The sequence below is a fragment of the Tachyglossus aculeatus genome, chromosome 1 (genome assembly GCF_015852505.1).
Source record: "Tachyglossus aculeatus isolate mTacAcu1 chromosome 1, mTacAcu1.pri, whole genome shotgun sequence".
NCBI lineage: Eukaryota > Metazoa > Chordata > Mammalia > Monotremata > Tachyglossidae > Tachyglossus > Tachyglossus aculeatus.
In genome coordinates this window covers 94602307-94621009 of record NC_052066.1, presented here as the reverse complement: position 1 = coordinate 94621009, position 18703 = coordinate 94602307, and the positions used below count along the sequence as shown (strand labels likewise).

General features: G+C 45.0%; 1 protein-coding gene across 1 annotated transcript in view; it reads left to right on the top strand.

The window, feature by feature from the left end:
- Positions 1-18703, top strand: part of MED12L (mediator complex subunit 12L) — a 535097-nt gene that overhangs the window by 30606 nt on the left and 485788 nt on the right. The window contains exons 3-4 of the mRNA XM_038751768.1: positions 9879-9983; positions 12345-12536. Of these exons, the coding sequence (XP_038607696.1) occupies positions 9879-9983; positions 12345-12536 (297 nt within the window). The remainder of the gene's footprint in view (positions 1-9878; positions 9984-12344; positions 12537-18703) is intronic.

Here is an 18703-nt window from a genome sequence, read left to right as displayed (position 1 = left end):
GATCCTGCCTCTAGGTGGAAGGAACAATCGGTGAGGGGCAGGTTTTAGCTTGGCTCCAGTCCCTGTTTTGTGGACATTTCTCCCCCCGACATGGCCTTCATCCATCCCTGGCCTGGACACTAAACTTCAAGTCCTGTTTTCAGCCCTATTTCCCAGGCTTTATGATCTGAGCCCAAGAACCTCATCCCGTTCACTATACCATGGTCTCACCTCCCTCTCTGTCCACCCCTCGTTCACTTCGTTTCTGGGCCTGTAACTTCCTCCTGCTTCATATTTGACAAATCACCAATCTCCCCATCTTCAAAACCATGTTAAAATTACATGTCCTCCAAGAAGCCTTTGCTGATCAACCTCTCATCTCCTTAACTTATTCTGCCTCCCTTCTGCATCACCCTTGCATTTGGCTGTGTACCCCTGAAGCACTTTGATGCCTAGCCCATCCCCAGCCTCACAGCACTCATGCACAAATCCATATACTCTGCTGCTTCCCCTAGCTGTAATTTATTTTAACACGTCTCTCCATTTGATTGTAAGCTCCTTGAGGACAAGAACCGTATCTTCCAACTCTATTGCGATGTTCTCTCCCAAATGCCTAGTATAGTGCTCTGCACGCAGTAAGCATTCAATAAATACCACTGATGGGTTGATTGGCCACTCTCTGCGGGTAGCCTGGCTTTAGCTTCTGACCCTTTCATTCATTCATTCAATCATATTTATTGAGCACTTGCTGTGTGCAGAGCACTGTACTAAGTGCTTGGAAAGTACAAGTTGGCAACATATAGGGACGGTCCCTACCCAACAACGGGCTTACAGTCTAGAAGGGGGAGACAGACAACAAAACATTTAGACAGGTGTCAAAATTGTCAGTACAAATATAATTAAAGCTATATGCACATCATTAACAAAATAAATATAATAGTAAATATGTACAAGTAAAATAGAATAATAAATCTGTACAATATATATACAAGTGCTGTGGGGAGGGGAAGGAGGTAGGGCGGGGGGGATGGGGAGGAGGAGAGGAAAAAGGGGGCTCAGTCTGGGAAGGCCTCCTGGAGGAGTTGAGCTCTCAGTAGGGCTTTGAAGGGAGGAAGAGAGCTAGCTTGGCGGATGTGTGGAGGGAGGGCATTCCAGACCAGGGGAAGGACATGGGCCAGGGGTCAACGGAGGGACAGGTGAGAACGAGGTACAGTGAGGAGGTTAGTGGCAGAGGAACGGAGGGTGCGGGCTGGCCTGTAGAAGAAGAGAAGGGAGGTGAGGTAGGAGGGAGCAAGGTGATGGAGAGCCTTGAAGCCGAGAGTGAGGATTTTTTGCTTGATTCGTAGGTTGACAGGCAGCCACTGGAGATTTTTGAGGAGGGGAGTGACATGCCCAGAGCGTTTCTGCACAAAGATAATCCGGGCAGCAGAGTGAAGTACAGACTGAAGTGGGGAGAGGGAGGAGGATGGGAGATCAGAGAGGAGGCTGATGCAGTAATCCAGTCGGGATAGGATGAGAGATTGAACCAGCAAGGTAGTGGTTTGGATGGAGAGGAAAGGGTGGATCTTGGCGATGTTGTGGTGGTGAGACCGGCAGGTTTTGGTGATGGATTGGATGTATGGAGTGAATGAGAGAGAGGAGTTGAGGATGACACCAAGGTTGCGAGCTTGTGAGATGGAAAGGATGGTAGTTCCGTCTACAGTGACGGGAAAGTCAGGGAGAGGGCAGGGTTTGGGAAGGAAGATAAGGAGTTCAGTCTTGGACATATTGAGTTTTAGATGGCGGGCAGACATGTAGATGGAGATGTCCTAAAGGCAGGAGGAGACACAAGCCTGGAGTGAGGGAGAGAAAGCGGGGGCAGAGATGTAGATTTGGGTTTCATCAGCGTAGGGATGATAATTGAAGCTGTGGGAGCGAATGAGTTCACCGTGGGAGTGAGTGTAGATGGAGTTGTATTTATTGAGGGCTTACTGTGCAGAGCACTTTACTAAGCTCTTCCCTGGATGTTTCTTCCCCTTTTCAGGGTTCCTTCTGTTTGTGAGTGGCCCTAGAACTTTACTTCATGACCCTCCACTCCTCTTCCCACTCCTCACTCTCTACCCCTTTCCTATCCTGAGCACCCAACAGGTAGAGAAAACTCCCAAATCTCCAGTTGTGGGAGCTTTGCTGTGGCTTCCAACCAGGGTAGTTATCAGTCAGTCAATCAAAAGTGTTTATTGAGTGGTTTCTGTGGGCAGAGCACTGTATTAAGCACTTGGGAAAGTTTAGTACAGCAGAATCCTGGTGTGGGCAGGGATTGTCTCTATTGCTGAATTGTTCTTTTCAAGCACTTAGTACAGTGCGCTGCATATAGTAAGAGCTCAATAAATACAATTGCATGGATGAATGAATTGGTAAATGTGATCTCTGCCCACAGGGAGCTTACAGTTTACAGGGGGAGACAGACATTAAAATAAATCAGGCATAGGTGAAATAGAGTAGGAAATAGTAGAATGGTAGGGTGTACTCTCTTGCCTTAAAGACACAGCCAAAAACGGTGCAAAGCCCTATTCTTTTTAAAATAATATTTAAGCGCTTACTACGTGCCAGGCACTGTACTAAGTGCTGGGGTAGATCCAAGGCAGTTGGGTTGGATACAGTCCATGTCCCATATGGGGCTCACAACTGCAATCTCTATTTTACAGATGAGATAACTGAGGCACAGTGAAGTGAATTGCCCAAGGTCACACAGCAGACAAGTGGCTGTTCTGACACTAGCTTAGAGTACTGCAGTTTCATTTCAATGAGAACATTTCTTCAAGTAGATGCTTTTGCTCTCCAAGGGTGTCTGTGCTGGTCCTTTTTGTTTGAGGAAAGTTTAGAGGGAATATGTGTAATTTCTGAGCCATTCTTCTAGCAGAAAGAACATGAGCGGGTGAATGAAGAATGTATGCCGATCTGTTGCTTCTGTTGTTGTTTTGTCGTTCTGAGCCAAAAACTTCTGTAGCCGAAATGAGGCAGCCCCAGATGGAACTGAACTATTAGGTCTTGAAAACCACGCAGATTTCCTCATGACTAAGGCTGTGCATTTTTAGATAAAAGCATATGCTGTTGCTCAATTATCTTCTCAAGTAATGCGGCGATAATGGATCCCTGTTTTTGGTTTTGATCCCCATTCCGGCTTCTCTTGGAAAAACGTTCACCATTACCTCTCTGTGGAGAGAAGAAGGAAAGGGGCTGAAGGGGAGAGGAGGTCATCATCCTTTGTCACTGCTGCCACCTGGGTCAGAAATTGCAGCGACCCTTACCCAACCATCCTCCCCTAGGCTGGGCACTATTAGAGAAGCAGCATGGAGAAGTGGTTAGAGCACGAGCCTGGGAGTCAGAAGGTCATGGGTTCTAATCCTGGATCTGCAACCTGTGTGCTGTGTGACCTTATGCAAATCATTTCACTTCTCTGTTCCTCAGTTACCAGATCTGAACATGGTGATTGAGTCTGTGAACCCCATGTGTGACAAGGACTGTGTCCAACTCGATTTGATATATCCACACCAGTGCTTAGTACAGTGCCTGGCACATAGTAAGCGCTTAACAAATGCCATCATTATTATTATTATGACTGCTGCTACTAGGCCAGAGGCTGACCCAACCATCCTGCTATGGTTCGGGCACTAGATCTGTAATTTATTTTTTTAATGTCTGTCTTTCCCTCTAGACTGTAAAGTCACTGTGGTCAGGGAATGTGTCTGTTTATCATTGTACTCTCCCAAGCACTTAGAACGGTGCTTTGTGCACAATAAGTACTCAATAAATGCAATTGAATGAATAAATCTTGCCATGACTCCCGCCACTGTCCGGAAGCTGCAGTGGCTCTAACTCACCCATCCTGCCCTGGGCCGGGCACCATGGTTGCTGCCACCTGACTGTCATCATCATCATCATCAATCGTATTTATTGAGCACTTACTGTGTGCAGAGCACTGTACTAAGTGCTTGGGAAGTACAAGTTGGCAACATATAGACAGTCCCTACCCACCAGTGGGCTCACAGTCTAAAAGGGGAAGACAGAGAATAAAACCAAACATACTAACAAAATAAATAGAATAGATATGTACAAGTAAAATAGAGTAACAAATATGTACAAACATATATATATATATATACAGGTGCTGTGGGGAAGGGAAGGAGGTAAGATGGGGGGATGGAGAGGGGGGCGAGGGGGAGAGGAAGGAAGGGGCTCAGTCTGGGAAGGCCTCCTGGAGGAGGTGAGCTCTCAGCAGGGCCTTGAAGGGAGGAAGAGAGCTAGCTTGGCGGAGGGGCAGAGGGAGGGCATTCCAGGCCCGGGGGATGACGTGGGCTGGGAGTTGATGGTGGGACAGGCGTGAACGAGGTACGGTGAGGAGATTAGTAGCAGAGGAGCGGAGGGTGCGGGGTGGGCTGTAGAAGGAGAGAAGGGAGGTGAGGTAGGAGGGGACAAGGTGATGGACAGCCTTGAAGCCCAGGGTGAGGAGTTTCTGCCTGATGCGCAGATTGATTGGTAACCACTGGAGATTTTTGAGGAGGGGAGTAACATGCCCAGAGCATTTCTGGACAAAGACAATCTGGGCAGCAGCATGAAGTATGGATTGAAGTGGGGAGAGACACGAGGATGGGAGATCAGAGAGAAGGCTGATGCAGTAGTCCAGACGGGATAGGATGAGAGCTTGAGCGAGAAGGGTAGCGGTGTGAATGGAGAGGAAAGGGCAGATCTTGGCAATGTTGCGGAGCTGAGACTGGCAGGTTTTGGTAACGGCTTGGATGTGAGGGGTGAACGAGAGAGCGGAGTCGAGGATGACACCAAGGTTGCGGGCTTGTGAGACGGGAAGAATGGTAGTGCCGTCAACAGAGATGGGAAAGTCAGGGAGAGGGCAGGGCTTGGGAGGGAAGACAAGGAGTTCGGTCTTGGACATGTTGAGTTTGAGGTGGCGGGCAGACATCCAGATGGAGATGTCCTGAAGGCAGGAGGAGATGCAAGCCTGGAGAGAGGGGGAGAGAGCAGGGGCAGAGATGTAGATCTGGGTGTCATCAGCGTAGAGATGATAGTTGAAGCCATGGGAGTGCGTGTAGATGGAGAACAGAAGGGGACCAAGCACTGAACCTTGGGGAACCCCCGCAGTAAGGGGATGGGAGGGGGAGGAGGAGCCTGCAAAAGAGACTGAGAATGAATGACCGGAGAGATAAGAGGAGAACCAGGAGAGGATGGAGTCTGTGAAGCCAAGGTCAGCTAGCGTGTTGAGGAGAAGGGGGTGGTCCACAGTGTCTAAGGCAGCTGAGAGGTCGAGGAGGATTAGGATAGAGTATGAGCCGTTGGATTTGGCAAGCAGGAGGTCATTGGTGACCTTTGAGAGGGCAGTTTCTGTGGAATGTAGGGGACGGAAGCCAGACTGGAGGGGGTCGAGGAGAGTGTTGTTGTTGAGGAATTCGAGGCAGCGCGTGTAGACAACTCGTTCAAGGAGTTTGGAAAGGAATGGTTGGAGGGATATGGGGCGATAACTAGAAGGTGAGGTGGGGTCAAGAGAGGGTTTTTTTAGGATGGGAGAGACATGGGCATGTTTGAAGGCAGAGGGGAAGGAACCAGTGGAGAGTGAGCGGTTGAAGACTGTCCTCATTAGACTCCTTTCTCTTCCCTCTCCTGTATCCCATTTTTCTCCTTTCCCTGCCCCATCTATGTCCCACCATATTGCCAACTCTACTGTACTCTCCCAAGTGCTTAGTGTAGAGCTCCCCACTCAGTGAGAGCTCAACAAACACTGTTGATTGATGGATTGACCCCCAGATCAGGGTGTCTAAACACCTTAGGAAACAGGGACTGGTTGCAATACAGTCGCGGTCTGTCCTAGTTGTAGAGCCTCAAGAATGAATGCTGGGAAATCGATCAAGTGGGGAATCAGGTTTTCAACTCTTGTCCCTTTTGCTTAGTGTCCAAGATGTTGTGTAACCTCTTTGCTTACTATTTAATTTATCTTTGGTATTTGTTAGGTGCTTTCTCTGTGTCAAGCACTGTTCTAAGTGCTGGGGTAGATACAAGTTAATCAGGTCAGATACAGTCCCTGTTTGTTTTATGGTACTTGTTAAGCACTTGTCTTGTGCTGTCGAGTCATTTCTGACCCATAGCAACATCACAGACACATCTCTCCGAGAACACCCTGCTGTCCACCTGCAATCGTTCTGGTAGTGTATCCATAGAGTTTTCTTGATTAAAAATATGGAAATGGTTTACCATTAACGCCTTCTACACGGTAAACTCGAGTCTCCACCTTCGATTCTCTCCCATGCCACTGTTGTCCAGCACAGGGGAGTTTTGACTTGCAGCATATTGCCTTCCAATCGCTAGCCACTGGCCAAGCTAGGAATGGAATGGGTAGGCCTCTGCTTGACTCTCCCTTCCATAGCTGAGACTGGTAGACTTCTGGAAACTCTTCAGGTGTGACCCTGAGAGGGGATGTTAAGCACTTACAATGTGTCAAACACTGTTCTAAGCCCTGGGGTAGGTACAAGTTAATTACATTGGACACAGTCCCACATGAGGCTCACAGTCTTTGTAGGAAGGCATAGGATTTAATCCCCATTTTACAGATGAGGGAACTGAGACACAGACAAGGTAAGTGACTTGCCCAAGGTCATGCATCAGGCAATTTGCAGAGCTGGGATTAGAGCCTAGGTCCTCTGATTCCCAAGCCCATGTTCTTTCCACTAGAGCTTGCTCTTCCCCTAATTTTTATTTTGTTAACTAGTATGTTATGGCTATGTTTCATCTTCTGGTTATGTTTATCAATCAATCAATCAACCGTATTTATTGAGTGCTTACTGTGTGCAGAGCACTGTACTAAAAACTGCAGAATTTTCTGGAGAAACTGCAGAATTTTCTTATCATTCTGTGTAGACAAAGCAAGGGATCCTCCTTGGCAGCTGTCATACTTGATATCTAGTTTGTGATTCACTGGATGGCAGAAGAGAAGCAGTACGACTGAGTAGATGCAGCATGGACCTGGGTGTTAGAAGGACCCAGGTTCTAATCCTGGCTCTGCCACTAGTCTGCTGGGTGATGTCGGGCAAGTCACTTCACTTTTCTGTGCCTCAGTTCCCTCATCTGCAAAATCGGGGTTAAGACTGTGAGCCCCATATGGGACAGGGACTATGTCCTACCAAGTAACTTGTATCTACCCCAGCCCTTAGAACAGTGCTTAACAAATGTCATCATCATCATAATAGTAGTGGCATGTAACATCTGTGAGAGAATAATTGTGACTGGGTGTAATTGGAAAGACTCCAGAAGGCTACATCTCTTCTGGCTCAGCATCAGGGCATGGGGCACCACTGACACTTGAGAACAATAGGTTCCCATCAAGCAAGAGAAAACAGTTCTGTCCCTTGCAGTAGAACAGCTCTTGGATTTGGTTACCATAGGTTGTGCAGGAAAAAAACAGCAGGTTCAAGAGGAATTTGGCTAAATTCATGGAAAAGTGGTCCATGATAGAGGAAAAATTTAGAGATGAAGAGGGAAAAGTTAGGGGTGTTGAATGGTCCATCCTGTAATGTCAGGGTGGGAATAGCTATCATTAATTCAATCATCGTTTTGAGCACTTAGCTGTGTGCAGAGCAATGTACTAAGCACTTGGAAAGTGCAATTCAGCAACAAATAGAGAAAATCCCTGCCCACTCACCAAAACAGTTTTGGTTAAAAATGGGCATTGCTGTTCCTTAGTAATGCTCTTATAGTCTTCCTTTTAGGGCAATATTTCTTTAAAATGATATTTCTTAAGTGCTTACTTTGGGCCAGGCACTGTAATAATAATAATGATAATAATAATAATAATAATAACATAATTATGGTATTTGTTAACCGCTTACTATGTGCCAAGCACTGTTCTAGGCGCTGGGGTAGATACAGGGTAATCAGGTTGTTCCATGTGGGTCTCACAGTCTTAATCCCCATTTTACAGATGAGGTAACTGCGGCACTGAGAAGTTAAGTGACTTTCCCAAAGTCATACACGTGATACATGGCAGAGCCGGGATTAGAATCCATGACCTCTGACTCCTAAGCCCTTACTCTTTCCACTAAGCCACACTGCTTCGCTAACTGTACTAAGTGCTGGGATAGATAAAAACTAATCAAGTTGGACACAATCCGTGCCCCACTTGGGGCTCACAGTCTTAGTCCCTGTTTTACCAATGAGGTAATTGAAGCACAGAGAAACTGTGACATGCCCAAGGTCACATAGCAGACAAATGGCAGGATTAAAACCTAGGTCATCTAACTCCCCAGTCCGGGCTCTTTCCAGAAGGCCACGTTGCTTACTCGAATAAGAGTGTGAACCATCTGTGCAGAACTCACATGCAGGTTCCAGAAGGAAGCATGGCTGTTTGGGCTACTTGAGGCAGCCCTTTATTTACTATTCTATTTATTTTGTTGATGATGTGCATCTAGCTTTATTTCTATTTATTCTGATGACACCTGTCCACATGTTTTGTTTTGTTGTCCCTCTCCCCCTTCTAGACTGTGAGCCCGTTGTCGGGTAGGGACCATCTCTATATGTAGCCGATTTGTACTTCCCAAGTGCTTAGTACAGTGCTCTGCACAAAGTAAGTGCTCAATAAATACAACTGAAGAAGAAGAAGAAGCATTCTGCTGTCACCAGGGGTCTTGAATGCATTGTGCATATGACCAGTGTGGTATTATGCACTCTCTTATGGCCAAAGCAGTGGTAATAATAGCGTGGCTTATTGGATACAGCATGGGCCTGCGAGTCAGAATGACTTGGGTTCTAATCCCAGCTCTGCCACATGTCTGCTGTGTGAGCTATGGCAAGTCACTTCACTTCTCTGGGCCTTAGTTACCTCATCTGTAAAATGAGGATTAAAAGTTTGAGCCCCATGTGGGGCAGGGACTGTGTCCAACCTGGTTCACTTGTATCCACCCCAGTGGTTAGAACAGTGCTTGGTACATAGTAAGCGCTTAACAAGTTCCATAATCCTTATGGTATGGTGCAGTGCAATGTTGTAGTTGTTAGGGACATACTGAATAACAAAGTGACAGGCTCCCTGCCAACAAGAAGCTTACACTCCAAGGGGGTAGACAAACATTAAACCATAAATAAAATAAACCAACAAAATAATGAAACAGTATGAGAGGTGATTAAGAAGGCAGAGTATTTACCGAAAAGTAAGATCTTAATCAATGTGCTATATACTAATAATAATTGAATCACAGTAATGCGGCTCTGAGTTTCCATGGTGCTTCACGTCTCAAATATTTTAGCAAGAAATACGTGTAAGACTGATGTAGGGAAGAGACTACTTCTGCATAATATTGCATTACAGCCGTTTTGTTTAAGGAGAATTCATGAGAAAATATGAGTTGTCATCCTGCCAGGGACAATGAGATATAAAATGAAGAATCTATTGAGTAAATCCTGACTCTTTCGATGAAGGCTATAAGAGAGGTATTTAATCACTTACTATATGCCAGGCAATGGTGTAGATAGAAGCTAATCAGGTTGAACACAGTCCATGTCCCACTTGGGGCTCACAGCCTTAAAACCCACTTACAGATGAGGTAACAGGAACGGAGAAGTTAAGCAACCTGCCCAAAGACACACAGCAGAAAGGTGGTGGAGTGGGAATTAGAACCCAAATTATTCTGACTCTTTAGACAGATTTAATAGATTAATAGGATTAGACCGATTTAAATATGTCTAATTTTCCTAGCTATCAAAAATGGGGGAGACATTTTATTGCTTGAGAAGTTCTTTTCATATGCATCATTCTCCCTTTCCCTTACCCCTTTTGCAAAACCTTCATCCAGCTTAAAATTCCATGGAAGATTTTGATGCGTTTTGAAATGTTGAGCTCTAACTTTGAAATGCCTAATGTTAAACAGGATGAACTCACTGCAGTGAATGTAAAACAAGGCTTCAGTAACCAACCAGCTTTCTCCGGTGATGAGCATGGATCAGCCAGGAATATTGTCATTAATGCATCAAAGGTAAGGTCACATCTCACTGACTCCTTTTTGAGCTAGCCAGGTAAGAATTTGAGTGTGTATGTGTTATGTTCAGGGGTGCCTATCTATAAATCATAGTATGTTTATTAGCAAAAAGACTTGAACTTTATGCCAATTTGACAGAAGTGGGGAGAGGGAGGGAAGGGTGGTGACAGATAGGGATGGTGAAAGGAAAAGGGAGAGGGTGAGAGATACTAGTCTTTCCCAGTTTGATACTGGGCCCCTACTTCTGTTGTTACCTCTATCATGGCTGCCATGACAGAAAGTAGAACTGTTCATTCATTGTTGTGTTTATTGAGCACTTACTGTGTGCAGATCACTGTACTAAGCACTTGGAAAGTATAACTCAGCAACAGATAGAGACAATCCCTACCCAACAATGGGCTAACTGTTGTAGAATGCTTGACAGGCCTGGCCTATATCTTAGTTCCTCCCCGCCTCGAAGAGGAAGAGCGCGTTAGTAGCAGCAGTGGGAGGGTGAATAGCAAGATGGCTGGGAAGAAGGGGGAAAGGAAAAGGCTTATCCTCTTCCCTGAACCATTTTCCCTCCAACCCCACGCCTTCAGGAGACCAGGGTTTCAGAGGATGGGGTGCCCATCCAGTCTTACAAGGCCAGGACCCCTGGGGCCCTCCAGTCAAGGTGACTAAAGGCAGACACCACTGGGAAATTCTGGTTCTTGTGAGATTAAATCCTAAAAAGCAGGCACCAAACTGATCAAAAAGGAACAGTGATTTTGGGTTCTGAGTCTGTCAGCACACCAGAGGATAAGAAGCAGTATGGCCTACTGGAAAGAGCATTGTCCCGGGAGTCAGAGGACCTGGGTTCTAATCCTGGATCCTGCACTTGCCTGCTGTGTGACCTTGGGAGAATCTATGCCTCAGTTTCCTCAGCTGTGAAAACGGGAATTAAATCCTTCTCCTTCCTACATAGACTGTAAGCCTCATGTGGGACAGGGACCCGGTCTAACCTGATTATCTTGTATCTACCCCAGTGCTTAGTACAAGGATTGGCACAGAGTAAGCATTTAACAAGTACCGTAATGGTTATTATTGTTAACTATCACTGCAATTTTTTTAAGACATGGATTTCCCCATGTGGTTTACAAATTGTGAGAATGAATAATAAAAGTAATGGGAATATTTATCAAGTTCTTATGTGCCTAGCACTGAGCTAAGTGGTGGAGTAGTTACAAGATAATTCATTCATTCCATGGTATTTATTGAGGGCTCACTCTGTGCAGAGCACTGTACTAAGCACTTGGGAGAGTACAATATAACAGACATATTTTCTGCCCACAACGAGCTTACAGTCTAGGGGAGCTTATCAGATCAGTCATAGTTCCTGTCTCACATGGGGCTCTCAGTTTGAGGAGGTTGAACAAGTATTATGTCCCCATTTTACAGATGAGGAAACTGAGGCAAAGAGAAGTTAAGTGACTTGGCCAAGGTCACACAGCAGGCAAGTGGCAGAGGAGGGATTAGAACCCAGATCTGTGCTCTCCCAGTTCTGTGCTTTTTTCACGGGACTTTGCTTCTTCTGGAGTACTGTTCTATCTGATTCTCTGAAGTGATTTCCAGGAAGGAAGCTAGACACTTTGGGGTGAGCATTAAGCCAAACCATAGTGCTTTGCTACCTGTGCGATACAAGCAATGCCCACAGCTGACTCCCTAGTGTTTGAAAGAGTCAAATGCTCCTTCCAAGGTACTTAATGTACTTTTTGAGAACAAACCTAAGCACTGGAAAAATTAGGCTCATTGTAATTGAGATTTCAGTTAATACAAGACTCTCATCATCAAGCATATTCTTCTGGAGGGAAATAGCATTTACAGACCTAATAGTGTAGATATAACGTGGAGGGACTTAAGTCTGTCAGCTCGTCCTCTAGACTGTAAGCTCGGTGTGGTCAGGGAATCTGTTTTTCATTGTATTGTACTGTCCCAAGCGCTTAGTACAGTACTCTGCTCATGGTAAGCACTCAGTAAATGCGATTGAGTGAATGAGTAGGAAAATGCAGTAAAAGGATCAGAAATGAACCTCCTAGATTAAGAATGCTGGGAATCTCATTTATAGTTTCTCGCTCATTTCAAAGACTCCTTTTCTCCCAATAACAACTTGGTAATAATGGCTGTGGCCTCCATAGCACAGGGTTGACATGGTAATTTTGCATTGCCATTTAGCATCAGAAAATCCCAAACTCTTGCCCTTTGGGGGATTAAACTGTAATCTTATTATGTGACGATTTGGGATTCAAATGGCAATCTTGCATTGCCAGTCCAGTAAAATGTTTGTTTATTGCCTTACATTCACTTGTGTTTTTTCTTTTCTTTTTTTCCTTTTAACAGATTGGTGCATATTTTAGCAGCATATTAGCAGAGAAATTAAAGCTTAATACGTTCCAAGACACAGGAAAGAAGAAGCCACAAGTTAATGCTAAAGATAATTATTGGCTGGTTACGGCTCGCTCTCAGAGTGCAATTCACAATTGGTTCTCAGATTTGGCAGGAAACAAACCTCTGACTAATTTAGCAAAAAAGGTATAAAACATTTTTCATGTTGTTGTATTCTCGGGCTTCTAGAAATGCAGACATTTTCCCATAATGAAGTAGAAGTAGTAGTTGTCAGGACTTTAGAGCTTCTTGAAAAGCCTCCTCAAAGCTCTAGGAAGGCAGATGGGAATTTAGGGAGAGATGAATTTTTATAGCATAAAATTAGATATAGAGTAGTCCCTCATTTTTACCTCATGCATCTCCAGCAGTTCTGAAAGAAAAAGAGATGATAAAATATCGTTGCTTGTGGCATCATTTCCTCTTTAAATGATTCCAAAGTTTTTGGATAAAAATGTGGTAGTTTGTGTTTTAAGTTTGAACAAGTTAAAAACATGACAAAATGGCTAACTAGTATTTCACTTAACTTCTCTGTGCCTCAGTTACCTCATCTGTAAAATGGGGCTTAAAACTGTGAGCCCCACATGGGACAACCTGATTACCTTGTATCTACCCCAGTGCTTAGAACAGTGCTGGGCACATAGTAAGCGCTTAACAAGTACCATAATTATTATTATTAACTATTATTATTATGCTGATTGCTCCCGGTTTTAATTGGTAATCAGGATCAGCAGTTGGGCAGTGCAAGATTGTCTGGAGGTGCTGAAAGTTAATGGAAACCCTTTCATTTTTTTGATGTTTTACTTTTAGGAATCTTTTTTCCCACTCCCGACCTCTTGCCAGCTTTCTTAATTTTCACTGCCGCTTAAATCCTCATTGCTCACTCCCTCCTTCCCCCCAATTTTTTTGTTTTTTTGCTACTCCTAACTTCCACTCTTGATAAAGTAGATTGGAGTATCCTAGGGTCAAAGGAGGGAACGGGAATTTTGTTGCTTCTTTTGGTCTTGGTAAGAGTCAGAATTCAACATTACCAGTTGAAAGACCCAAGTGTCTAAAACAGTTTTTGAAAATGCATTGTTTCTCGTCATTTGGGAAATGCCATTGTCTTCCCACTTACTGCTTTAGTATGTCTTTCAGGGGAAATATAGGTTCCCACTGTGTTCTGTAGTTGCTAGAGTTGTAAATCAAATTGTCATGTGTCTCACTTGATGCCTTGCAGTAGGATGGTAAATAATGTAATGTGAATAGTGCCAATTTTATTTCAGACCAGTGGTCCATACAGGCTAGGTACCTTCAGGGCCACCAAATAATAATAAAAGATAATAAGTGTTTATGCTAAATGCTGGGATACAAAATCAGATTGGACACAGCCCTTTGTCCTACATATATGAGGCTCACCATCTCCAGCCTGACCTCTTCTTTTTCAGTCTTTTCTGTCTGGAAAACATTTTTAACACTCTTCCCTCTCAGTCAGTCAAGAAGCAGCTTGACCTAGTGGAAAGAACACAGGCATAGGAGTCAGAGGACCTGGGTTCTAATCCTGGCTCTGCTTAATGCTTGCTGTGTGACCTTGGGCAAGTCACTTAACTCCCCTATGCCTCAGTTCTGTTCTCCCTCCTACCAAGACTGTGAGCCCCATGCGGGACAGGGACTGTGTCCAACCTAACTCACTTGTATCTACCCCAGCGCTCGGAACAGTGTTTGACACGCAGTAAGTGCTTAACAAATATCATTAAAAAAAAAGTATTTATCAAGCATTTACTGTGTGCAGAGCACTGTACTAAGAATTTGGGAGAATACATCATAACAAATTTAATAGACACATTCCGTGCCCATCAGTTCTCTGTAGGGTATGTCCTAAAGGGGATAACATATTTTTCAACAGGAGCCTATTGATCACTCATCTTCTAGCATGAAAGGAAAAAAAATGAAGACAAATCATGCATGTGTCTGTCAGGTTTTGTCTTCTTATTTGGACATGCCTTCTCTGGCCAGATGAAAAACCAGTCAGGTAGTGGTTAGTGGAAAAACTTATTGGATGCAAAGCACTCTACTGAGGACTAGGAAAGTATGCAGAAATGGGAATTAGATACGGTCCCTGACCATCAAGGGCCACACAGTATAAGAATGTAAGCTTTGAGAGGGGACTGGTGAAAGTCAGAGAAAGAGCAATGAGAATGCTCCAAATAAAAGCAAAAATCAGTTGGGTACTGGTGCCTCGAGGAGCAGGATTTCAAGCTCCTTGAAGTAAGCCATAGCGTCTTGGTATTTTTCCGTTAGATTGGTTACATGGTATATTAGTAATGATAACGGTGGTATTTTTAAGCACTTACTATGTGCCTGGCACTGAACTAAACACTGGGGTAGGTACAAGATAATCAGATATACAGGCCCACATGGGGCACAGCTTAAGTAGGAGGGACAACAGGTATTGAATCCCCATTTTGCAGATGAGGAAACTGAGGCATAGAGAAGTTAAGTGACTGGCCCAAGATCACACAGCAAGCAGGATATAATAATAATAATAACAATGATGGCGTTTGTTAAGTGCTTACTATGTGCGAAGCACTGTTCTATGTGCGGGGGGCGGGGCGAAATACAAGGTGATTAGGTTGTACCACAGTCTTAATCCCCATTTTACAGATGAGGTAACTGAGGCACAGAGAAGTTAAGTGACTTGCCCAAAGTCAAACAGCAGACAAGTGGCAGAGTCGGGATTAGAGAAGCATATAGAGAAGAATATAATAATACTGTGGTATTTGTTAAGCGCTTACTAAGTGCCAGATACTGTACTAAGCACTGGGGTGGATACAAGCAAATCGGGTTGGACACAGTCCCTGTCCCACATGGGGCTCACAGTCTCAATCCCCATTTTACAGAAGAGGGACTTGAGGCCCAGTAAAGTGGCTTGGCTGCTTGCAGCAGACAAGTGGCAGAGCCAGGATTAGAACCCACAACATTAAGACTCCCAGGCCTGTGCTTTCTCCCCTATATCATGAACCAATTCTGTGGTCTGAGCACCATCTTTTACTTGGGGTTTCAGAATCTCTTGTCCTGTTGGGGAGGAAATACGTCCCTTGGTCATTTAAAGTAAATGAGAAAATTTTGCTTCTTTCAAGTTTTTCAGTATTCCTCTTTGAGGCAGTTAAAAGTAGAAATCCCTGTCTTTCTTGGTAAGATCCACATCCGAACAGGCAGCCTAAGTAGTGTGGGGGTGAGGGGTGAGTTTCAATTTTCTGACCTGCTTTTCTGTTTCACTGGAGTTCTTAGGGTTCCTGGGGCCATTTATTTGTGAAGATAATTACTGGATATGGACAAGGAGAATCCTGGAATTCCCTTAGGGAGGGTTGTCTTGCTTCTAAAGCTTTTACAGGCTTCAGATAATCTCTACAGGACATACTCTCTTCGTCCACATATGGCAGTGATCCCTGTGGCTACCAAAGCTATAGTTAGAAGGGGGTGAGGTTGTTCATCTTGGAGCCCAAGAAATGGTATCTGGTGGAAAGGAGTTCTAGAGAGTGTTAGCTGCCTTTCAGTCTGAGGATTCCTCACCCAGCTAGTAATTTCATGAACACTGTGATGGTATACAAAAAGATTTTTCGCTCAACCACACTCAAAAGCAAGAATACAATAAATATCACTATCAGCAGCATCAGACAGATTCATTCATTCATTCAGTCATATTTATTGAGTGCTTACTGTGTGCAGAGCACTGTACTAAGCACTTGGGAAGTACAAATTGGCAACATATAGAGATAGTCCGTACCCAACAGTGTGGGCTCACAGTCTAGAAGAGGGAGACAGACAACAAAACAAGTAGATCAATCAATCAATCGTATTTATTGAGCGCTTACTGTGTGCAGAGCACTGTACTAAGCACTTGGGAAGTACAAGTTGGCAACATATAGAGACAGTCCCTACCCAACAGTGGGCTCACAGTCTAAAAGGGGGACACAGAAAACAAAACCAAATATACTAGTAATTTCATGAACACTGTGGTGGTATACAAAAATATTTTTCGCTCAACCACACTCAAAAGCAAGAATACAATAAATATCACTATCAGCAGCATCAGACAGATTCATTCATTCATTCAGTCATATTTATTGAGTGCTTACTGTGTGCAGAGCACTGTACTAAGCATTTGGGAAGTACAAATTGGCAACAAATAGTCCGTACCCAACAGTGGGCTCACAGTCTAGAAGAGGGAGACAGACAACAAAACAAGTAAATCAATCAATCAATCGTATTTATTGAGTGCTTACTGTGTGCAGAGCATTGTACTAAGCTCTTGGGAAGTACAAGTTGGCAACATATAGAGACAGTCCCTACCCAACAGTGGGCTCACAGTCTAAAAGGGGAAGACAGAGAACAAAACCAAACATACTAACAAAATAGAATAAATATGTACAAGCAAAATAAATAGAGTAATAAATATGTACAAACATAAATACATATATACAGGTGCTGTGGGGAAGGGAAGGAGGTAAGATGGCGGGGATGGTGAGGGGGACGAGGGGGAGAGGAAGGAAGGGGCTCAGTCTGGGAAGGCTTCCTGGAGGAGGTGAGCTCTCAGTAGAGCCTTGAAGGGAGGAAGAGAGCTAGCTTGGCGGATGGGCAGAGGGAGGGCATTCGAGACCCGGGGGATGATGTGGGCCAGGGGTCGATGGCGGGACAGGCGAGAACGAGGTACGGTGAGGAGATTAGCAGCAGAGGAGCGGAGGGTGTGGGGCTGGGCTGTAGAAGGAGAGAAGGGAGGTGAGGTAGGAGGGGGCGAGGTGATGGAGAGCCTTGAAGCCGAGGGTGAGGAGTTTCTGCCTGATGCGCAGATTGATTGGTAGCCACTGGAGATTTTTGAGGAGGGGAGTAACATGCCCAGAGCATTTCTGGACAAAAACAATCCGGGTAGCAGCATGATGTATGGATTGAAGTGGGGAGAGACACGAGGATGGGAGATCAGAGAGAAGGCTGATGCAGTAGTCCAGACGGGATAGGATGAGAGCTTGAACGAGCTGGGTAGTGGTATGGATGGAGAGGAAAGGGCGGATCTTGGCAATGTTGCAGAGCTGAGACCGGCAGGTTTTGGTGACGGCTTGGATGTGAGGGGTGAATGAGAGAGCAGAGTTGAGGGTGACACCAAGGTTGCGGGCTTGTGAGACGGGAAGGATGGTAGTGCCGTCAACAGAGATGGGAAAGTCAGGGAGAGGGCAGGGTTTGGGAGGGAGGACAAGGAGTTCAGTCTTGGACATGTTGAGTTTTAGGTGGCGGGCAGACATCCAGATGGAGATGTCCTGAAGGCAGGAGGAGATGCAAGCCTGGAGAGAGGGGGAGAGAGCAGGGGCAGAGAAATAGATCTGGGTGTCATCAGCGTAGAGATGATAGTTGAAGCCGTGGGATCGAATGAGGTCACCAAGGGAGTGCGTGTAGATGGAGAACAGAAGGGGACCAAGCACTGAACCTTGGGGAACCCCCACAGTAAGGGGAGGAGAGGGGGAGGAGGAGCCTGCAAAAGAGACTGAGAAAGAACGACCGGAGAGATAAGAGGAGAACCAGGAGAGGACGGAGTCTGTGAAGCCAAGGTCAGATAGCGTGTTGAGGAGAAGGGGGTGGTCCACAGTGTTGAAGGCAGCTGAGAGGTCGAGGAGGATTAGGATGCAGTATGAGCCATTGGATTTGGCAAGCAGGAGGTCATTGGTGACCTTTGAGAGGGCAGTTTCCGTGGAATGTAGGGGACGGAAGCCAGACTGGAGGGGTTCGAGGAGAGAGTTGGTGTTGAGGAATTCGAGGCAGCGCATGTAGACAACAAGTAGATGTGTCAATACCATCAGAATAAATATAATTATAGCTATATACACATCATTAATAAAATTAATGGAGTAATAAATATGTATAAATATACACAAGTGCAGTGGGAGGGGAAAGGGGTAGAGCAGAGGGAGAGATGGGGGCGATGGAGGGGAGGAGAAGGAGAGGAGGACATACTGGTCTGAAGATGTATCACACAGCTTCCTTGAAGCTCTGAGCTTACTTAAGGTAGATGGAGACATCAAGCGACTGACTGAATTGAATTAGGGCAGAAATTTGGTGTGACCTTGTAGCCAGGTTGTTTCTGTCAGAACAGATATTTTCAAGTTGTTCATACAACCCCAGTGGTTTGGTCCAGAGTTAACTGAAGTCAATTTCCATGAAGCTGTCGATTTTCATCCTCTTTCTTAATCATAGTCCTTCCTTCACATAGATTTCTGAGTTTTTGGTATCTGATGTCAGCTTTTTCTTATACTTGCAATAGGAATGATAAAGATTTGCTTACAGATATG